At 45.3% G+C, this 23,641-nt stretch overlaps 2 protein-coding genes across 3 annotated transcripts in view; one reads left to right on the forward strand and one right to left on the reverse strand.

Annotated features, from left to right (window-relative positions):
* Fur1 (Furin 1) overlaps positions 1-23,230 on the forward strand; it is a 168,871-nt gene extending 145,641 nt beyond the window's left edge. Inside the window, exons 4-12 of one of the 2 annotated variants that reach the window (XM_033376497.1) lie at positions 13,092-13,337; positions 13,399-13,527; positions 13,586-14,460; positions 14,523-14,696; positions 14,761-14,879; positions 14,983-16,164; positions 16,643-16,809; positions 18,489-18,567; positions 22,196-23,230. In XM_033376497.1, coding sequence (XP_033232388.1) covers positions 13,092-13,337; positions 13,399-13,527; positions 13,586-14,460; positions 14,523-14,696; positions 14,761-14,879; positions 14,983-16,164; positions 16,643-16,809; positions 18,489-18,567; positions 22,196-22,956 — 3,732 coding nt within the window. In that variant the 3' untranslated portion in view covers positions 22,957-23,230. The remainder of the gene's footprint in view (positions 1-13,091; positions 13,338-13,398; positions 13,528-13,585; positions 14,461-14,522; positions 14,697-14,760; positions 14,880-14,982; positions 16,165-16,642; positions 16,810-18,488; positions 18,568-22,195) is intronic. The other variant, XM_033376498.1, reaches the window with a different exon arrangement.
* ND-49L (NADH dehydrogenase (ubiquinone) 49 kDa subunit-like) lies at positions 11,148-12,993 on the reverse strand. Its single transcript, XM_001359813.4, has 2 exons — positions 12,754-12,993; positions 11,148-12,694 (listed from the first exon to the last, which is right to left on the reverse strand). Exons 1-2 carry the CDS (start codon positions 12,935-12,937, stop codon positions 11,325-11,327), a joined length of 1,554 nt encoding a protein of 517 aa, XP_001359850.3. The 5' UTR covers positions 12,938-12,993; the 3' UTR covers positions 11,148-11,324.
* Positions 23,231-23,641: the final 411 nt, after the last annotated feature.

The raw sequence follows: 23,641 nt of genomic DNA on the forward strand, positions 1-23,641 counted from the left end.
AGTTCATTATTTCTCTATGTATATGTATGTATGTGTGTGTGTTTGTGTGTGTGTGGGTGCTTCCTAATTTCCGTTATCGCCTTGGGGCCAGTCAAATTTGCTTCTCGCTTTTTTCGGGTGTATTTTATTTCAACATAAATCTGAAAAAGCTTTCCTTTTTCCTTTTGTTTCCCTTCCGATATCTGATTTCTGCCCTCAAGGGTCGTAGCTGTTTAAATTTATGCCCCAAAAGAGGATGTGTATGGGTCTGTGTGTAGGTGAGGGCGATATTTTAATTAGTTTTTGCTCAAAAAAAAATAATGACCTTTTGGCTTTATCTATAAATTTTGATTGGAGGCGAAGCCAGAGAGCAGTCACCACCCACTGAAAAGCAAATTGAAACCTCAACACCCGAGCCACCCGATCCACCCCTCCGCCAAACAAATTTGTATTTTCCTTTATTGGAAAAACTACCACCCCGCCCCCTCCTCCCCCCGCTTAGGCCAAACGGCAGCTCAACAAATTTTGATTAATGCGTTTCAATAATAATTTTTTGCCATTTTACCCTCGGGGATGGGAGGGCAGGGGGTGTGGAATAGAGATTCCCCGTGAATTCGTTTCACATTTGCAACATTTGCACTCTAATGGTTTCATTTCGCTGTGCCACGGGGCCAAGGGGCACGTGGAATGAATTGCAATATGCCACCCCCGTTTTGTGGCAGGCGCAACGCTCGTCGAATAATTTGTTCTGGAGTTACTTGCGATTTTCTAGCCGGGTTCGAAAAGTTTTTCAATCATTGCAGATTGAATCCGAAGCGAGCGAAAAATGCACATGAAACAATCCAGAGGGGGAGGGGTGGGGGGGTGTTAAAGAAGAAACTATAAAGCACTTGAAGGGATACAACCCCCCACTCTCTTTCTCGCTCTACCTCCCTCCCTCCCCCTCTCAACATTAATTGTTTTCCCTGGCAGTCTTTTGTTTAAAAACTTTTTTAGCTTCTTCCAACAATTACATTGTTCCTCCTCCCCCTGCTCCTGCCCCTGCCCCTTCCCCTCCTCTTGCATAAGTTTTAAGTAATTTAACTTCTGACGAGCTTTTCCTCTCCCTCCTCCCTTGCCCCTAAAAAAAGATTTTATGCAAATTTTCGCTTTAGAATTCGCCTTTTTAAGCGTTTTCGAATTGTTCTGGGCTGCCAAAAATTTCCCCAAAGCCCACTCAAGTGTGAATTGATTTTTCTGCAAAAATATAATTTAAATTATGGAAAAAAAATCCTATTCCACTTTTTATCTGGGAAAAACTTATACAAGTTCTCTTTCAGTTCTCTTTGATTCCCAGAAACCCCATTAGTATTTCCATAAAATTTCCTAGAAATAAAAGCAGCAGCCATACACATAGAGAATTCTATGGAGAGGAAAAAAAAGTCGGCCACTCAGACGACGATGACTCGTAAAGTGGCAAAGGACCTCCAGCGCCCACACTTGTGCTTTATGGGGTAACCCTTGCCCACCCACACCCACACATCCTGTATTTATGATTATTGTTATTGTACTACAGGTACGATATATATATATATATACACTACTGGCCAAAATAATAAGTACACGCTTTTGAGCTTTCTTTCACGTCCTATAAAACTTTTCTAGTAAACATAATTAAAAATTCAAATTTACTTTCAGTTTTCTAACCTACAATAGACTATAAAAATGTTTATCATATGAATTTTTCATTTCAAATATATATTTTATGATCGATTAAACCTTAAAATCATAAATAAGGGCTGGCCAAAATAATAAGTACAGCAATTCTCCAAAGCGAAAAACTATAAGCGTATCAAAATTTTTACACTTTTTTCTTATAATTTATAATTTTTTAATAGTATCCTATATAGCCACACTTATTTTGGATGATTTCGGCCATTCTTCTTGGCATACTAGCAATAAGTTTGAGGCAAGTCTCCACTGGAATCTCACACCACGTTTTTGCACAAATTCTCCACAATTCTTTTTCTTCTCGAAAAGCATTTTTAGCAATTCGACGTTTTAAGTCACCCCAAAGTTTTTTAAATGGGTTTAAGTCAGGAGACTGACTTAGCCAAGCCATAACGTTTACATTTTTTCCCGTAAACCAAGCCTTCACCACCTTTGAGGTGTGCTTTGGGTAATTTTCCGGTAGAAAGACCCATCTCAAGGGCATGTTTTCCTCAGCTTAAGATTGTATAATGACTGTCAATATGTTTTTATACCCGAATTGGATCACATGATCAGTTATGGGATGTACCGGCTCAACGCCATGCCAGGAAAAATAGCCTCAGATACCTATACATCGGTCTCCGTTCTTAACCATTTTCTTTGTGTACCGGAAGTCGAATTCTTTGCCTTTGGGTCGTTGTATACATCTTCTGGAGTCATTATCAAAAAGATTTATTTTTTTTTCTTCTCTCAATAATATATTAGTCCCCTTCTAAGACCCATCTGACCCAGACCATGCCAAATGATTTTCAACGACTTTTTGCATCATCTTCAAAATTTTTACTCGGAGTAAGGGAACTTTTCGAACTATACGTCCTGTTAGGTCTATATATTGAAGTCTCCGACGAACCATCAGACCTGATTTTTCTTTACCAATTTGAGCGTATTTGGCCTTGGAAGACATGAACTGATCCTTTTTTGCAAGACTGATGATGCGGGTGTCCGTTGTTTGTAAAGATTTCTTCTTCCATCCTCGATTTTCAATAAGCACTTTAGATTTGAAAGTATTCTGAACCAAAAATACCGATCGTCCAAGACTTTTCGCAATTTCCCGGAGAATTTTCCTTTCTTTTTGAAGACTTATGGAAAACTTACTTTCTTCAGGAGTACGGCCTATCTAAAGAATTTTTTTTGACTTTCATGTACTTAAATATGAAGGAACTCAATAAAAAACAACAATCCTTTGTCCAAATCCTTATCCAATCCTTTCTAATATATAAATAACACCAGTGTACTTATTATTTTGGCCAGACCAAAAATGCCCATTCTTCAAAAATGTATGAATAGAATTTTATTAAGATGGTTCCCCACTTTAATTTTTGATTTAAATAATTGGCAAGACTGTAACCTGTCCAAATATAAACAATTGGCATCCATACACTTACAAACATTCGAGCTATTCCATAACAAACTAGCACGACACCGATGTACTTATTATTTTGGCCAGTAGTGTATATGTGTATGTGTATGTGTATATCCTGTATGCATGACGCCATCTTGCGTGCACCTGATGTTGTTTTTCCGGCTGTCGGAGTCAATTTGTGTCAGCCATAAAAATAGTCGGAGAGGCAGAGGCAGCGGCGGAGGCAAGGAGAATCGTGTTGGATTAGTCGTTGGGGGAGTTTTGCAGGCGGAATGCATTTATTTTAAGTTCAATCAAAGACCGGCAACAGGACGCTGCCAGGGAACGCATTTATTTGCTAAAATTCCTCGCCATCTGGTATTTGTGAGGGAGCTATTTTTCTGCCAAAGATTTCCAAGTATTTATTTCCGTGGTGCTCTTCCAGCTGGCTTTCTTTTACTTTTCAGCAGCTTTTCTTCCACACCTCTCCAGGGCATTGGAATTCCTCTGACATTGAGGTGCAATGAAAGCAGTCTAGGTCCTGCCCCGCCACGCCCCGCCCGCCCTGAAGTATGCAGCATGTCGTGAATGCCTCTCCTCATGTGGCATCTACAGAATGTGGCTTCAATGCATTCGTTTTTGGGAGTATGCCTTTAATGAGACAGAGAGGCAGAGAGAGGGAGAATGGAAACCAATTACCCTGGCTCCAAAAAAACAATAGAGATACAGAGTGGAAAAGTGGAGAGAGGAAAACCTAATTTCAATCAATTTGTGCCCCTAACAAGCGACAGATTGCCAACCTAACGAATCAATTTGATTTCCCAAAGAGAAAAAAGACAAAAGAAAAGCGTCGACAAACGGCAGCAAATTTCGCATTTCATTACAAAACTAAAGGCAGTCGCCGTCGCCGTCGCCGTCGCAGTCGCAGAGATGTGGGAAATTTGGCAAACAGATGCGGGCTTAAAGGGTTTAAGGGGGTGTAAGGGGCCACAGCTTGCACTCAATCGATTTGTTGCAGTTGCAAGGAGCCTGGAGGGAGTGATGAGAGTTGGAGGCATCGTTCGATGCAGCAGTAGCGGGAGCCGAAGGAACAGAAGTGGCATCATTACTCAAGCAAATGGGGTCATCACCAACAACCCAGAGTCGGTCGAAGGGTCGGGCCAGGAGTTCCGACTACCGACTGCCGACTCCCGAAACAGGCCAGACAACAAGTGCAATCAATTTTCGGGGTAAAAGGCAATGCGAATGCATTTCCTCACTCATTCATCCTCAATCGCCCAATGGCCGTGCCCCATGGCCTGATGCTGGCAATTGAAATGCAAAAATATTTGGAAATTCCATTGGATCCACTGCCACTGGCCGGCCGGGGCGCGGGGGGGGCGGGGCAGGGAGGAGTCGAGTGGATGCGGTGGAAGTGCAACATTCTTGCAGCTAATGAGCATATCCTGTGGCGCCCCTCCCCCTCCCCCCCGTAATTATAATGCACTCCCTTTAAATGCTCATCGATTGGAAGGAAGATATCTTCATGATGGACAGATTCCCATGAAAGCCAGGCCTCTCCCCGACCAGCAGTGGTTTGTGGGATGGATCGGAGTAGACTGCAGTTCCATAACCCTTTATCCAATATTCTTTCTTTCAAATGCAAACATTACTGACAATTTCGACTCGCTTTTCCACTCGCATTTTCCAGTCCCCAAACCAAAAAAGAAAACCGACTGACAGTCCAAAAGCCAATAAATTCCGTTTGCTGTGACTGTGTGTCCTGTGTGCTCCTCTGTGTGCTCCTCTGTGTGTCTTGGATGTTTGCTAAAGGACGACGGTGGTCCATGCAGGTGCAGCAGGACCCCTGGACTGCAGGACTGCAAGACTGGGAAATGGCCAAGGCGGCCTTTTATTTTGTTGGCTCTCTCTCGCTATGCAAATGGAGCTCCAGTTTATTCCTCGCTGATTTTTCCACAAAATAAAGAATTGGCTTTATAAATGGCAGGTTTTTCCTCCCAGCAGCAAGTGATTCATCAAATGCTGCACTTCCCCCAGAGAGAGAGCGAGAGAGACTTTCTGTCGTTTTGTTTGCTGCAAAAATATTCCCCATTAAACCCATTTTGGGAATCAAATCTCGACCACTTTCGGCGTGCATTTGCGATGGGAAAATGGTTCGGAAATTATCAATTCATTTGGAATATTAATTTTTGTAAAAAACCATCATTTAAATGGCCAATACGTGTACTCGTCGACATTTGTCGGTATTGTTATTACTGCACTTGAATTCGAACATTAAATGCGCGAGGAGTTACATTTCATACGTGAAGCAATTGAATGGCCATCAATTAATATGAAAGCACACAACACATTTGTTCCTGTCCGGCCCTGTCCATGCCTGTCCGTGCCTGTCCTCCTGTCCGTGCCTGTCGTTTGGTTCTCTGTTCTCCTGCTGTCAATGTCATTTATATTTCCCCGCCACACGGCCCGCCTGCCACACGCTTTGCTGCATAATTTAATATCAAATTACTCCAATGAGGGGGGGGGGGGGGGGGGGGGTTGGGTTTTTTTTTCAATTAATTTTCAACAATAAAGTACTGCGAGGGGGGGGGGGGGAGCGAAAATTACATTTACCGCATTCATTTAAAAGAATTTTCACATCAACAAATGAGTCGTTAATCAGTGGACGGGAATGGCGGCAAATCAATAAAAATAATAAATGCGGCAGCAACAAAACTATATTTATTTCACCTATGCAGTGGCTGGCAAACTGTGATTAAAAGCGCTTCTAATAAAACTGTGGAACAAGCAGAAGCAGAGCCTCGAAGCTGAATTTCTGACTACTTTATGGTTAGTAGTTGCTTCCCAACTGTAGGGCGAGCAGTCGTTGTAGAACTGTAATAAAATTAAAAGTTCAGCAACAGAAATTAGATGCCTTACACATATGTACAGTCCATGTAAAACTGTGATCAACCAGTCTCTCTAAAACTGTACTATGTTTCGGTTTCTTCGGTTCTTCTAAACCTTTACTAAATTCTGTGAATGTAAAACTGCGACCAATCAGCTGTTCTAAAACTTTAATAAGTTCAGTTGATGTAAAACTGTAACCAACCAGTTTACCAAAAACTGTATTCAGTTCAGTTTGTCGGTGGCTAAAAGTGATGCTAAAACTGTAAATAGTCCAGTGGATGTAAAACTGTAAACCCGACTATTGCTAGACAACTGTAATGGTGGATTTCAAACTGAGAATCAAACCTTTTCTGTCAAACTTTGACTGACAGGAGTGGCTCTCAAACGTTGGGCAAGCAGTTACTATCACAGTGCAGTGCAGGCAGTCCCTCTACAACTGCAGGTCAAATGACACCCAAATCTGAATAAATTCTTATTGAAATCCGAAACTATCCCATCATCATCCATCTCTATCCGCAACATCTCCATTAGGAGGGATATTTGCAAGGTCCAGAGGACACGCTTGTTTGTTTTTTATTTCTGTCGGACTCCTTTGGGGTATGTCCTAAGTGCAGCCAGGCACTCTTATCCTTCGCCGGCTTTGGTCTAGCAGCAGCAGCAGCAGCAGCAACCCTCGAAAGATGAAGATTTGCCAAAAGAGATATGTATTGCTCCCCCAATTGCTATAAAAACAGAGGGAGAGTACTCGTGCCGAGTGGGTCTCGGCTCTCGAAAAGGTCACAAATTTACAACAGCTGATCCTCTGGGTTTATTATTGAATTTTCTCTGCTGTGTGTGATGTGTGCCACCCCCTCGGGGGACAGTTTTTGCAGAGGGTTGTGGGCCTTTTACCTGATTGGAAGGAAGGCCAGAAAAGGGACGACGGACAGACCGACCGACCGCCCCACAGGCGCACAGTCATGGTCGATGGTCGTCGTCTCAATCTTTTGCTCTTCCATGGAAACAATTATGTATTTTGGGTGTCTAAGAGATTTCCATTTCCTGCTTCGCTGAGGGTAGGATTTTTACCCCTGAGGCTGCACCTTTGCGGAATGGAAAGGAAAGGAAAGGAAAGCAGGGGGAAAACAGTTTTGTTTATCCTGCCATAAAAGTAGCCCTCGGGTGGCGGCCACATGATGGAAGTTTAGCGTATGGCTGGGAAATGTTTAACCAAATGAAAAATACCAAGGAAACGACCGAGCAAGAACGAATCCATAAATATGCAATGCAAAGTGCGTGGGCCCTGCCCTCGAATGGGCATAACTTTTGGTCGCTCCCTCAACTGTTGTTTGGCACAAATTGTCGCCATTTTCTATAAATATTTTAACAAAAGCCGAGCAGAGCGAAAACTTAAAAAACAAAAACCAAGAAAAAAAACCAGGAAAACATTTTCATTTTTATGGCATCGTTGCTCTGACGAGGGAAACGGAAACAAAGGGCAAAACAACACACCGGAACGGCATCCAATATACATATGCAAATGGTGAGGTGACACTGGTTGGGTGAGGGGTGAAGGTACTCCCGCAGAGTAGTTTCTCTGGGGATCAGAAGTGGAAGTACTTTGGAATATGCTAATGCAAAAGGGGATTATTCTCTCGAGTAAACTGATGGATGGCCCAAATAATGAGAAATGTATGTGTTTTATTACTCGTTTTGGTGGCGCAACATGCAGCAGTGCACCTCTCTCGGTTTGGGAAGAGGTTTTCTGTATTTCCACCTGGAAAAAGACCTTCAACAGATTGATTTCACATGAAATTGTGAGAAATTTATGTGGTTTAGTCCTCATTTGGGTCGCGCAACATGCAGCAGTGCACCTCTGTTGATTTGGGAAAAGGTTTCCTGTATTTCCGCCTGAAAAAAAGATTGATCCCACATGAAAACTGGACAAAGAAAATATGAAAAATCCTCGGATCAATATACAAATAATTCCCTGCCATTAAGTCTTTAAATATTCCCGTTTTTTTTACGACTGTTGAATTTTTTGTAGCCCCTTTGGAGAGTGGCTGTAGGCAGTGGGTGCCTGGTACCCCCCGCAGCCATCTTTCGCTGCTGTTGACACCTTTTTCACACACACACACATACACACACACACACAGGCCTTAACTGTGTGACAGTTTACAGCTTGCCGGAGCCCGGGCGGCACTCACTTGGTGGCACTCGGCGCCCCACCCGAGAGCGCTTCAGGCCTCTCACCTGCACCTGTCACAGGCGTTAACACTGTGTAATATTTTGCCCGTTTGGGAGCCAAGGAATCATCGCACGAGCACGAGCACCAGTGCCTTCCCAACCGCCCACTTAATTGAAAATCCAAACTGCATTTCCCTTGAGTGTGGGGGGGTGGGGGGAGTGGCAGCAGGGGTTAAATTAATTAGCTGCTAATTAAATGGTGCACATATTTATATACGAGTAGGGTCTGGCTTCCTGTCTGGCTGCCACCTGGAGGATCCTCCAGCAGTGCTCCTTCCTTCATTTGCGGTGTTTAAAAATTAACCATTTTCATTGGCTCGCTTTTTTTCCCTATATAAACCGCATTCAAGTCACATTGGGGGTCTCTAATCCCGCCCCTCCCTCTTTTAGCCATTTATCAGAGACGCCTCCGAACCGCTGTGGCGCTCTGCATCCCCACGAGTTGATTAATTAAATTGTTGACAATTTTAAAAGCTTCCCCATGGCGGAAACGAAGGCATTATTCACAGCTTAACATATCCCTCTTTCCCTGTTTCACACTAGCTTTAGCTCCCTCTTTTTTACACTCCCCTTTAGCTCCCACCAGCATATAGCTCCCCCTTAGCTCCCTCTCCTTCACACCAGCATATAGCTCCCCCTTAGCTCCCTCTCTTTCACACCAGCATATAGCTCCCCTTTTGCTCTCCCTCTCCCTACTTCTTTTTGCTGTGAATGCTTGCCCCTTGGTTTTATTGCTTTCCATGGTCCATCCATCGTCCATCGTCCATCGTCTGTTGTCGGTGACAAATGCACTAGAAAATTAGCTTGCTCTTGCGGTTTGCTGAGGATGAAAACTGGCCACGAGGGTGGAGGATTCAATAAACAACTTTGGGTATTAGAAACTGTAATCAGCAGGACACTCTCCGCCATCCATCTCCCACAGGTCTAAGCCATATGCTCTGCGCTGTCACTCATTGAGTTTGATGAGTCTCCACTGAGAACGCGAGCCAGCGGCCAATGGCTTGTAAAAGTTAATATTCTGGGACTCTCGTCCCCCCCACCCCCGTACCCACTTGCCATTAATTTATCTCTACGTGCAATGCTGTGTGGCACTTAAATTTGATTGGAGACAGCGACAGGAGTCGACAGTCGACAGCAGCACTAGAGTGTGTGTCGTTCCATAAGTCAATTTTAATTGAAACCGCAACAAAACAATTAAAACTAAGCCCATGGCCAGTCCTAACCACACGTGAAGGTTTACCGTTTTTGATACCCTTTAAGGGTGGGTATGAAGGAGTTTTCACGCGTCGTGACGGGCGAGGCTAGTGAGCCGGGGGTAGGCGCTGATTTTTTATCAACAAACTAGTTTTTTCTAGGCAAAAAAAAAGATATATTATAGGAAAAATAGGAAAAATATGTGGAAACACATTTCTTTGTGGGGAAAAACTTTCCTTTTTTGTAAGGAAAATTTCAGTAAATGGAGAAATTCTGGTCTTCTTCAAAGTTTTGACTCATATTCGAGACAGTTTCCATGAGAACTAGTGTTTCTTTAGGGCATCTATAGCTTCGATTATGGCTTTTAGTTGCTTAGCTTCCACCTTGTCTCTGAAAGAGTATCCATGGCTTCGCCTTTCACAGACAGCCCTGCTGTTTCCCGTTTTATGATGATATCCTAAGGGTCCTCTCCCCTCCATTGCGTGTGTGTTGTGTGCTGTCTGCTGAGAGAGAGAGAGCAAGGGAGCAAGGGAGCGAGGTATTAACTTAACTTTTTCCACCAAACTCAATTAAAATGTTGGACAAAAATTGCATATGCATGGCAGCAGGCGGAAAGTAAACAAATCCATTCAAGTTTCTGTGTGTGTATCTGTGTGCGTGTGTGTGTGCTGCATAAATTAATAAACTTGATAGAGGGATATGTGAGGGGGGAGAGAGAGATGGAGGCCCTCCACGCAGAGCATAAAAACTAAACGAGCTTTGAGGACTGTAGAGGGGCCACACGTACGTCAGGCCAAGGGAGGAGATAGTGAAAGGCAGCCAGAGGTAGAGCGGATGTTAGTTTCATAGAAAGAGAGGGAGAGACAGAGCGGATGCTGCTGGAGCGAGACAGAGACGGGGAGTTGGGAGTAGCAGCAATTAAAATTTTAGTAGTTGCCCAGCCGCGTGGCATGAATGCGGGGAGGGGTGGGGGTATCCATAGGGAGCGCTGGTGTCAACACGTATGCCTCCCCCCTCCCACCGCTTTGCTCTCGAGTCCTATCCTATTAATGACAAACACATGCCGCACACACACACAGACACAGAGAGAGAGAGAGGAAATGAGAAGAGGGAGAGCCGCTTCCGGTGTTGCCAAATCGACAGCGACATCCTCCTGCTGCTGCTGTTGCTGTGGCAGAGGCATAAATAAATTCCGTGTTGCATACTTTTATGCGTTTACCTGAAGGCCCACTGGCAGACGGAAAGGGACTACTCTTGCCAGGGTATGCTCAAGAGTAAGGTGAGGTCTGTAGAGATCTAAAGGCGGAGGTACCTTGATCGCAGAGCTGACCAGGCTTGTTGAATCGCACAGTTATGTACACGACATGTATGTTGTTTTTAGTCTAACCTTCTATTGAACACACCCTGCCTTGGGCCTCTAGTCCCCGAATCTCGAATGATGTTTGCAAAGCGCTTAATGATGCGTGGCATGTATGTATGGGGGCGCGGAGGGGAGGTGGGGGGTGTCCTTTGTACCACTCTGGCCCCTGTTTATGTCCGTTGAGAGCAATGCAATACACTTGCAATTAAGCAGCAGTCATGTGCAAGTTTTTGGCAGTGAAAGCAGCTCCAATTTCGGCCTGTCAACACCATAGACACGCCTGCCGACAAGTGCATGGAATTTTTAAGCAGTTGCCCCAACAATTTACTTCTGTATGCAGCCATTAAAACTGGAGAATCCTTGGCCTGGAACCAGATTTAAATGGAATTCCATGCGAAAGGCCATAACTAATGCTGTCAGCAGAATGTTTATTGTAATTACAAAATGTGTGCAAGCCCTTAAATAACAATTTGCCAAAGAATTTTCCTGCAGAACAATGAAAATCAATTAACAAAATGTACAAATTTTCGGCACGAACAGCAAGGAGCATTGAGCATGGAGCAGGGAGCAGGGAGTGTGTTTTGTTTAGCGATCTATCTCGCCAAAGACTATGTCGAGGGAGCCAATGATGGCCACCACATCGGCCAGGAGGTGATTGGGCGCCAGTTTGGCCATCAGCGCCAGATGGGCATAGGAGGCCGGACGTATCTTGCAGCGATAGGGACGGGTACTGCCGTCGGAGACCAGATAGACACCGAACTCCCCCTTGGGCGACTCCACGGCGGTGTAGGTCTGGCCGGGCGGCACGAAGATGCCCTGCGAAAAGTGCTTGAAATGGTGGATGAGATCCTCCATGCCGGTCTTCATGTTGCGACGCTGCGGCGGAGTGATCTTCCGATCGTCCACCTTGATCTCCCCGGGTGGCATGAGCTCGAGGCACTGCAGGATGATGTCCAGCGACTCACGCATCTCGCGCATGCGCACGAGGTAGCGATCGTAGCAGTCGCCATTGGTGCCGACGACGACATTGAAGTCGATCTCGTCGTAGGCATCGTAGGGCTGCTGCTTGCGCAGATCCCACTTGATGCCGCAGGCCCGGAGGACGGGCCCCGTGCAGCCGTAGTTGAGGGCGTCGTGCGCCGAGATGCATCCGATGCCGATGTTGCGCATGCGCCAGATGCGGTTCTCTGTGGCCAGATCCTCCACCTCGTCCAGGCGGTCCTTGAACTGACTGATGAAGTGGTACAGATCCTCGCAGAAGCCCAGAGGCAGGTCGGAGGCCACGCCACCCGGACGGATGTAGGCGGCATGCAGGCGGGCCCCCGAGGCACGCTCCGAGAACTCGTAGAGCTTCTCGCGCTCCTCGAACAGCCAGAAGAGTGGTGTAATGCCGCCGCAGTCGAGGATCGACGAGGATATGGCCATTGTGTGGTTGGTCAGGCGCATTATCTCCGCGAACATCGTGCGAATGAACCGCGCCCGACGCGGCACCTCGATGTTCAGCAGCTTCTCCACGCCCAAAGCATAGGCCTGCTCGTTGGCCATGCAGGACACGTAGTCCAGGCGATCGAAGTAGGGCAGGGCCTGCAGGTAGGTCTTGTACTCGATCAGCTTCTCGGTGCCGCGGTGCAGCAGGCCGATGTGCGGATCCGCCGACATCACCGTCTCGTTGTCCAGCTCCAGGATCATCCGGAGCACCCCGTGGGCCGCCGGATGGGCCGGCCCAAAGTTGATGAATTTCGTGCGAAAAGTGCGATCCACTGGCGGCGGCTTCTTGCCCGTGGCCGGGGGTCGCTGATGGCACTGATCCCCGGTGGGGTACATGACCACGCTGGCGTACTCCTTGAGGTGCTCCGGATCCGGATACCAGTAGTGCGTGTCGCGCGGCTCGTACGGGGGTCCTGGGATGTACCCAAAGTCCTCATCGCATTGGGGTTCGGGTTCGCCTGTTGTTTCTGTGGGGGGTTTTTCCCGAGGGGGGTTTATTGGACTCTTGGGAGGAATAAATACTCACTATTTTTATCCGCCGAAAAGAAACGCAGCTTTGGGTTGCCTTTCCCCAGAAATGTTGTGTCAAAAGTTGTCTTTAGTTTTTCCATATCGAAGAACCTCTGACTCAAGCGATTCTTCATGGCCACGAAGCGTGTAATTTCCTTGGGTGTGAACAGATGATGAGCCAACCGACGGAAGCCCTCCATTTCGAGAAAATCTTTTCCTTTGCTCGTTGGAAAAATAAATACAAAATGAAGTTTTCCTTGGTTTGAATGAAGTCTCAGTGAAAGGCTACTCTTTATAGGAATTTATTCGAAAGGAATATGCCCGAAAATCATCCACCCGTTTGTTCTTTTGCAGATCTTCGAGGATCACTATCACTTTGCACATCACAAGGTCTCGAAGCGTTCCCTCTCTCCTGCCACACATCACCAGACGCGTCTCGACGACGACGAGCGCGTGCACTGGGCCAAGCAGCAAAGGGCCAAGTCCCGAGCCAAGCGGGACTTTATACGCATGCGTCCCTCCAGGACCTCATCGCGGGCCACCTCGCAGGTGGACGCCATGCCCTTCGACGACGCCAAGTGGCCGCAAATGTGGTATTTGGTAAGAAAACAAGCCAGAGATCTCCCCAAAAGGCAAATATAATCATTTTTTCGCTTCGTAGAATCGCGGTGGAGGCCTCGACATGAATGTGATACCCGCCTGGAAGCAGGGAATAACCGGCAAGGGTGTGGTGGTCACCATTCTGGACGATGGCCTGGAGTCGGATCATCCCGACATCGAGCAGAATTACGTGAGTAGTGCAGCAATGCCCGAGGGAGTCTTAATCGAACCTTTTGTACTCCCTGAAGGATCGCAAGGCCTCGTACGATGTGAACAGCCATGACGACGATCCCATGCCGCACTACGACATGACGGACTCGAATCGGCACGGCACTCGGTGTGCCGGCGAGGTGGCTGCCACGGCGAACAACTCGTTCTGTGCGGTGGGCATTGCCTATGGGGCAAGTGTGGGCGGGGTGCGGATGCTGGACGGTGATGTGACCGATGCTGTGGAGGCGCGTTCGCTCTCGCTCAATCCGCAGCACATCGACATCTACAGCGCCTCCTGGGGACCGGACGACGATGGCAAGACGGTCGACGGGCCCGGCGAACTGGCCTCGCGCGCCTTCATCGAGGGCACCACCAAGGGCCGAGGGGGCAAGGGCAGCATCTTCATTTGGGCCTCGGGCAACGGTGGTCGGGAGCAGGACAACTGCAACTGCGACGGCTACACGAACTCCATCTGGACGCTGTCCATCTCGAGCGCCACCGAGGACGGCCACGTGCCGTGGTACTCGGAGAAGTGCAGCTCCACCCTGGCCACCACCTACAGCAGCGGCGGGCAGGGCGAGAAGCAGGTGGTCACCACAGACTTGCATCACTCGTGCACCGTCTCGCACACGGGCACCTCCGCATCGGCCCCGCTAGCCGCCGGCATAGCCGCCTTGGTCCTGCAGTCGAACCAGAACCTCACGTGGCGCGACCTCCAGCACATTGTGGTGCGCACCGCGAAGCCGGCAAACCTCAAGGACCCCAGCTGGTCGCGCAACGGCGTGGGCCGCAGGGTCAGCCACTCCTTTGGCTACGGCCTGATGGATGCCGCCGAGATGGTGCGCGTCGCACGCTCCTGGAAAACAGTGCCAGAGCAACAGCGCTGCGAAATCAATGCCCCCCACGTGGACAAGTAAGCGACGAGTCCCCCTCCTTCTTTTGTGTATTAAATGTGGGATTCTCTTGCTCCCTTAGGGTCATTCCGCCACGCACACACATCACTCTCCAGCTGACTGTCAAGCACTGCAGTTCTGTCAACTACTTGGAGCATGTCCAGGCCAAGATTACGCTCACATCCCAGCGGAGAGGCGACATCCAGCTGTACTTGAGGTCGCCGGCCAACACCAGTGTGACGTTGCTGACGCCCCGGTAAGAGTTTGCCCTGAGAGGTCCTGCTTTGCCCCCACTTACCCTCACTCTAATCTCCCGGCAGTGTCCATGACAACTCGCGCAGCGGCTTCAATCAGTGGCCCTTCATGTCGGTGCACACGTGGGGCGAATCGCCGCAAGGAAACTGGCAGCTGGAGATCCACAATGAGGGTCGCTATATGGGTATGTACTGAGGCGGGGTTTTCCCTTGATTCGATAACAACCAAACGTCTTACATGCTGCGCGGAACCCTTTCACTTGCCACCAAAACCATCGTCCTCCATAGGCCATGCTCTGCTCAGAGAGTGGTCGCTGATCTTCTACGGCACCACCCTGACCATCGATCCCAACGATAGGATTTCGGTGCCGCGTCCCAACAGTGCAGAGGCCACCACGCCCAACTCCAGCAGCAGCAGTGGCAGTGGCACCACCAGCAACCTCCATCAGATCTACTCGCCGCAGTATCCGCGCATCTCCCCGAACAACTTTGGGAACACACCGTCGAATGGGGCCAAGCTGCCGCTGGGGGGCAAATCAACGCCGAATAAGTTGTCCGGCTTCGTGACGAACAATCCTTTGATGAATTCGGGACCAATCAAGCAGGGATATCAGCAGATCTCGGCCACCTATGGTGTGATTCTTGGAAAGAACAATCACAACAACAGCAGGGGGAACAACAACAACAACAACAACCAGAAGTCGAAGGCAAACAAGCCCAAAGGAGGCAAGGAGGAAAACAAGGAAAGGACTGGAGGAAAGAACAACAATGCAGGCGGAGGAGGCAGCCGCGTCCAGAGCACCACTGCAGCCAGCAGCACCACCAGCAAAAACAAATACTATCGCATATCCCAGCAGCAGCATCAGTCGGGGAAGGCCAACAAACAGGACCGAAACGGAGTGCAGACACCGCGACCCAAGGCCAATTCGGGCGAGAAGTCCTCCTCGCACGAGGACAAGGGCCGCAAGGTTGTTGGGGAGATCAATGCCAGTGGACGCAACTCTACCGCTGCCTCCGCTCAGAACCTGCCTGTCAAGGCGACCAAACAGGTCAAGGGGCAGGACACCACCGACTCGCGGATACCCAAGCTCTTTGAGCGATACGAGAAGATACAGGCGATATTCCCCGAGCTAGAGCCCTACGAAAGCAGTGCACCCAAGGCCAAAGCCAACAGCAACAGCAATGCACAAAGGAAGCAGGGCAAGCAGTTCGAGGTGGACCTGTTCAAGCCCACGACGGGGGGCAACAGTCGCCAGGGGAACACCAAGAAGTCGCCATCGGTGCCGCCGCCGCCATCACAGGAGGGAGGGAGTATCTTTCTGCCGGATCTGCCGGCCGGCGGCAGTAGCTTTCTGCCCGACCAGAAGATCCTCAAGAAGCAGCAGCTGCTGATGGCCGCCGCTGGGGTCATGGCGCCCGTGGAAGTGGAGGTCCAGGACTCATCCAGGAAAAGCAGCAATGCACCAAATGGTAGACACTACTTTTTGGTTCACATTTTGGTTTCCTTTCGTTAGAGTATCTCTTGTTTTGGTAGATACTTTCGTTGTTCGTTTTGCGTTTCCCTTTTTCAGTTTTTCCCCTCGTTTTTGGGGCGGGGCTCTCGTCAAACTGAACGTTTGACAGCCACTGAGGGGCTTTCATCAATCAAAAGTGCAACTTTAAAAATGATTTTTGTTTCCAAACCAGTTCTTGGTTCTGGGTTTTCTTTTTTAGATACATTTAGCCTTCGACACTTGATTTTGTTGCCACATGTAGGAGTATATTTTGGCAGATTTATTGGACCCTTCATCTCCCATCGCCACCCCAATATATCATAAATTTAACAACATTTTTCATTTGATGTTTGCTGTTTTGTATAGATTTTCATACAGTATTCTTTTGCACATTTTTATATTGGAATTCTCGGGCAATAACTAAATGCATTTCGATTTCTCACTCTCTTTCGCAGCACAAATCACACAATGGGACATGATATTCTATGGCACGGAGACGCCTGCACAGCCGGAGGACCAGGCGAATGTCAACCAACAGAATCAATTTAATTTATATGGCAACGATATGGCGCACAATGACATCGAGTACGATGTCACCGGCCAATGGCGGAATATGCAGCAGGTGAGTGGCAAGTGGGGCTGATGTAATTGCAACTTGGAGCGTGAAGACAAACGTATCTCATGGCCGCATGCATAGCCATGAATCACTCAACGCACGGAGAGCAGGGCGAGGGGGGGATGGAGTCCTGCATTCCGGTACAGTGGAGGCTCCTTGCGGAAGTTTTAATGAGATTTTATGCATTGCAACAGCCAGAAGGAAGAGTTTATAAACCGATAGACTAGTATAGTCCCTAGAATAGTTGAGTCTTATGGGGTCTCTTCTTTAGGAGCTTCCACTGTATTTAACTCGTACATTTTTAAGTTTGTTTTTGGCTTTTTGTTTCGGTTTTGCAGTGCTTCGTAGATGGCGGTTTGTCGCTCCAGAATCGGGGCACAACATTGCGTGCTTGCATGTGGCTTTCTTGACATGCAGTCGCTTTTCAACTGTACCTGTAATGCTTTGCAAACTGTGTGCCTGGCAGGTAGCTTTATCCCATAGCGTTTTGCGTTTAAGTTGATTTTGCCAGCATGCTTCTTGCGCTTGTTACTCACCCCAAAAGGTCCCATAAATTTGCAAATACTTAGCATACTACTACCAGCTCTCTATCCACTGTTGGCTGCATCTTAATTCCATTTTTTTTGGCAACCATTTTCCGGGAAATTTCCTTTGCGGCACTGGGCATAAAGCCAGTCTTGGCGGCCGCTTTGGCTCGTGTCAGGGCCAGCCGGGCATAAAATACACAATTTTTACATATTTCCTCGGGAGTTAACGAAAGGAACGAACCCAACCCCCTACCAGTGGGGGGCATGCAGCAAATTTTTAACCTTTTGGCACCTATTGTGCCTTTAAAAGCGTTCCCTTTCCATACTGGGGTTAAAAAGGATGTGCCCCGTGCCCGTGCCATTGCCCGTGCCCGTGCAATAAAGAAAGAGTGCAGTGACCTTAGGTTTTTATATCTTGCCGCTTGGACGGGGCTGCAAAAAAACTTTTCTATTTTTTTGCATAACAAACACTTTTTTAAACCCTTCCCTGCCCTGGCGCTTTCTGCACGCGACGTCACTGCATGTGAACTTAGATACCATACCGCCAAATGGGGCAAGGGGGGCAAGGATAGGCACATCAAAGACCGGGGGGACAGACATTTTTGGGAAGGGCAGCAGCCCATAAATAAACACACACACACACGAGGAGGGAGACACTACTGGGGCAGGAGGCATGGGGCAGACACACATAAGTACTTAAAATGCCAGACAGTGCGGCAACATGCAATGAACCACAACTATGAGTGGCACTACGAATAGGAATCAGACAGCGAAAATGGGTAAAACCTAGGCACCAAAAAAGCCCGGACAAAACTTTAGGAAATTGCAAGAAAATGTGGCTTTGGAGGAGACAAAGTCTTTAAATATTTAAACAGAAATTACACAGAAAATTCACAGAAATTCATTCCTGAAATTAGGATTATTCATATGATTTAAATCCATATCAAATGGAAGGAATTTTGGTTATAGAGACATGATTGAGGGAAGACTGTTGACTGAATACGAAAAGGATTCTTTTAGGAAAGCTATTTCCCAGTGCATGAACCCCCCAAGCTCTTCTACTTATTTCTAATTTATCCTACAAATATATATGTATCTTTAACCATAAAATACCATTTTCCATGTTCTTTTCTCTTTTTGCTCCGTTTCTCTTTGCAGGTGGGCGATGTGGGCATGGGGGCACAAGATCGAAGCAACGCCGCTGCTTGCCTCAAGTGGAGCGATCGAAAGTGCTTAGGTTTGTCCATACTCTTTATTACGATCATGCAAATCTTCTATCTAAACTTTAAACATGCCAACAACAACAACAACAAGAACAACATCATCAAAAGCATTAGATAATTTAGCAACAAACTAAAACGAAGAAGAAAGAGGGCGAAAAAATCGATAAAAAATCGAAATATAAATCGAAACTCTGTATAAAACAAAACAAATGAGAGAACAAAGAAATTCCAATTAAAAGTTTGATGGCAGCTGAACAAAAAAGAAAAACAAAAGAAAATAGTAGCGTAGGAATAACAACGGGAAAAGAAAAGGAAAAATCACTGCAAGTCCAAAAAATATATACTAAAATTTTTGTAGTTAAATTTAAATGTAAGCGTAGTTTTACAACAAAACCAACACACAGACAAGCACACACCCACACACACACACACAGATGCATATTTGTAGTCGTGTTGGTCGGAGGATAACAGAAAAGAAAGGTTGTTCTATTTTTTGTATTTATTGTGTTGCCAAGGGACGGACGCACAAAGCAACATTTTGTTTGTATTATTTTCTTAGCAATTTCTACACACACACACACACGCACACGCACACACATCTATTATACAAAACAACAAAATATACGAGTCTAGTATATATTTTATTATAAGATTTTAGTTCAAATTTATTTGATTGTTTTACACTTTACATTGTTTTATTGTAATTCTTTTTTACATTTTGTTTAGTTTTGAGTTTTGTTTTTTTTTAGTTTTTTTTTTGTTTTGCCTGTGCACAGTTATTTTTGGCCGCTGCCTGATCTGATCTGATCTGTCTGTATATAGATAGTTTATCTGTTAACAACATGCATTATTTCAGATATTGCCAAGCCAGGAAAGTAGTTTTGCAACACAACTGTACGCCACAGCTTTTCCAGCTTATGCTTTTCCGCCTTTCCTTGTATTTTGAGTATTTTTTTCGTAGCGAGCAGAGAACAACCACATCAGCAGTTTAGAGTTCATAGTAAAAGACTGTTTCTTAAAATTAAAAAATTAAAAACAAAAACAATTAACTAACAAAAGGTCTTGGAACAGGGGAAAAGATAAACCAAAACGAATGTTTCTAGTATTTAAGGCGAAACCAACCATTTTTGTAATACGAAAAGAAAAAAACAGAGAAAAAGTCATCAACAAAATACAAAAAAAAAAAAAAATAAGAAGAACTAAATGCTAAGGGTGGTAGGGGGATAATAAAACGTAGGCAAGCAAGCGATAAATAAAAAATAAAAAAATAAACCAATAAGAAATTTAAATATAACTATAAATATACTTAAACGATTTATACAAAACAAGTTCCTGCAGTTTTCAACAAAGTTGCAACATGACACAGAATCTTTGGCTCTTCTTCGCCAAGTCATCAAAAGAATACTTAATAATATAATTTAACAAACGAATCAATTTATGTTTTATCCACACACGAACACAGAAAACACACACACCCACACACAGACACATATCTTTGTTACAAATTTGTTGCTTAATTAAATCGTATATAAAACACAAATCAAAAGGCAACGCGAGTGCAATAATTATATTTAATTCTCTCTTAAGCCACAGACAAAAACCCCACCCAAAAAGGGGTACTTCCGTTTTTTTGTTCTTAACGAAAAAAAACACATATCATTTATTAGGTTCGGTACAAAACATAGTTTACTTAACAGAAACTCTACTAAATATTTACCTGATTTCCATGGTCTTTGCATTTTTCATGAATTTTTTGTATGAATAATCATATCGTAAACCGCACAATAAACATTAAACTTTAAACCTTAAACAATATCAAATGTTAATTTAATAGAAAAGTAAAGAATAACTCTTTTGTTGTTGTTGTAATTAGCAAAAAAAACCCACACACACAGACAGGTTTTACATAGGAATATACATAGATGAAACTAAAGAAAAGAACTAGCATTTCTCTCTCTCTCAACGAACAGAATACTTAGTAGTTGAAACAATCTTTTATTCTTCAAGCATACATACTATACTTACTATACTTAAAGAAATATTAACCGAAATCCGAATAAACATGCAATATACATAGATTTCCATTTCCAAAAACCGAAAACCGAAATCTTTCGTTGAGAAATCACACACGACATTTCGCTCCATACGAATATTCTCGGTTCTGTTCTTTTCTTTTCTAAACACACACACGATGGATGCAGTACTTATTTATCTTCAAGAATAGGGAAAATGAGCGCGGAGACAAGTAATTAGCAGAAGAAAAAGCCAAATTAATATTTAAGCCTATACTAAAACGAACAATTCAAAGGAGAAAATTACAAAAAAAAAAAATACAAATAAAAATAAAAATAATAACTGGTACTAGGGCCTGGGGTAGCAATTAGCAATAACTTTAAACATCTAAAGAACGAAATTGTAAAATAACATTGGAACAAAAGCCGAACTAAATTAATGCTTAAACGAAAAATGAAATTAAAAACTTTTATAATTGTAAAGAAAAAGTGAAAACGAAAATGAAATTGAAATTGAAATTGAGAATGCCATTCGCGCCATTCGAAAAACTCAACCAATTTTTTATGTATGTTTGTGTATATATCTATCTATATAATATATATATATATATCTACTATATGAGTAATTAATAAATGCATTGAAAACATATAAAAAAAAAAGACAAAAAATTATAAGAAAAGTAACACAAAACTGAAGCAAATTTATTATCCAACAAAAAGTTCAGTTCAAGCAAGCGAAACATGCTCAGAAAAACAGCAATCCAGTCTTACGAGGAGGTTCATTTCAGTCCTTAACATACCGAGTACCGAGTACTCCTCGTCCAAGCCCTCGAGCTTCGACTGCATTTCAGAAATACAATACTTTCCCTTGAGAATTTGCGAATTGACTGAACGACAAGGTGAGTTTTCGCACAACAACAAATTTTCCTCCATCCTCTAAGTATTCTTGATTTTGTTTTTCGTTCACTCTTTTTTTGGATCTAAACGGAAAGTGAAGTCCGACATTAACCCACCTGCTAATTCGTTTATTTCGTTACCGTTAACCTCCTACTTAACACTGTTTCACTCTCTCACTCTCAACTCCATACGTTCATGAGTAGCTTTCCAACACTGGTCTGGTCTGGTCTGGTCCTGGTTGTGGTCGTGGTACAGTACACACAGTACACAAAACATATATCGTACACCTGCGCACACTGCCTCCTTTCCCGCTAATTTTCGAGCATGTTTTTATCGGACTGAACGCTTGCTTTAACTGCAATACATTTTTCGAATTTTTTGTTGTTAATAATAGATGTGTTTCAGAGCCAGATATTCCATTCGAAAGGTTCCACCAAAAACAATCTCCAATACAGAAAGTTCTCTTTTGTTGCTGCCTCGTATTGTGCCTACACATTTATATTCTATAACCATAATCTATATCTCTCTGCGTTTCTCTCCTTTGAAGCTCAGTTAAATCGTGGTTTAGCCGAGCTTCCATGTTCTCATTCTCTTCTCTGCTAACCAACTAATTTCCAATTCTTTTCTTTTCCATTAATCACTGTCTCTGAGGTAAATTCATCTCCTAGATCAGCCAGAACTTGAACTGATACTAATGTGTGCTTGTTCGTTCTCTCCCTCCCATTTTCCACAGAGTGCAAGGATCCGGCGTACATCTACGAGGGCCTCTGCTACGACCAGTGTCCAAGGCATACCTATTCCCATGACGATGCACAGGATCAGGACGATCAACTGGAAGATGCCAGCACGGAGGCCAGTCCCAGCACCTTCAGCACAGATCACCCCAACATTTCCAACAGCATAGACGACAAGCAGGATCCTCTGCAGGCGGAGGACCGTCGTCGTCGTCGCCGGCGCAACTCCCCGCTCATTACCCCACTGTTGGTGGCACAGAGTCGGATGTGTGCCGTGTGCCACAAGAGCTGCCTGGCCTGCTACGGGCCCCTGGCCTCCCAGTGCAGCACCTGTGCCCCGGGCAGTCAGCTGCGAAAGACCCTCAACGAGACCTTCTGCTATGCCTATGTGGTGCGCAGCACGGGCATGGCCACTGTCGTGGAACTCTCCGAGGATGGGAGCCACGAACAGGCAGTGAATTACATGACCGGAACAACGGTGCTGCTCCTGATTGTACTGGTTTTCACCCTCGTGGGTGTGGCCGTGGCCGGGGGCATTGTCTACAGCCGTCGCGCATCAGCAGCGCGTTCCAGTGAACTATACTCGCGGGTGGCCCTAATGGCCGACGACGACAGTGACGAGGAGCACGAAGACGAGCTCTTCAGGACGCACATATTAGCTAATACCAAGGATGTAATCGAGTATCGGGACGAAATACAGCCCGAGAAGGCGCCACCCGAAGAGGTTTTCGAGGCAGAAGACAACGACGATGATGATTAGGGGGAAAGCAACCACCTGCCACCCTAGATACGAGTAAACATATTTATTTGTCTGTAGACCTCATCTGCATTTAGCTCCTTCTAGCCAACAGCCCAACCATTATACCACCAGATCATAAATGGGTGAATTCTCGCCCGGGTTCACCATTTTGGTTAATATTTTGTTACATTTTACACACTATTACACATTGTTATACGTATAAACCAAACCCCGAAAATAGATTAAAAAGTATTAAAACAAACGAAAATAAATAAATATATATTTAAATGGAAAATGCTTTTCTTTGTTGGAAACTACTAGATAATTGATACTTCTGTAATATTGCGAAATACAATATAATAGACTAATACTTTTATTGTTATCCCAAGTGTTTAACGTCCTTCAAAATCTCAAAAAGTTAGCTCGAGTTAGTCACTTATTGATTACAACCGATCAGTGCCTATCTATATCTCTTCTCTAGCGAACCGGCAACTGCAATCACAGCACTGAAAGCCATCAATTAAGTAATGGGAAAAATACAAACACCTACGTAAGGAATTTCTATCATTCTAGTAGTAGATGTTAGGGCTTATCAGGCGCAGGTTATCACTGGTGTTTTTCTCAAGTGTTCCCACAGTGGAAGCGCTATTGTGACACTGGTCAAGAGTTTTATTTGTATACGGCTCTGGCAGCCGGGTTCCACGCA

The sequence above is a fragment of the Drosophila pseudoobscura genome, chromosome 2 (genome assembly GCF_009870125.1).
Source record: "Drosophila pseudoobscura strain MV-25-SWS-2005 chromosome 2, UCI_Dpse_MV25, whole genome shotgun sequence".
Classification (NCBI taxonomy): domain Eukaryota; kingdom Metazoa; phylum Arthropoda; class Insecta; order Diptera; family Drosophilidae; genus Drosophila; species Drosophila pseudoobscura.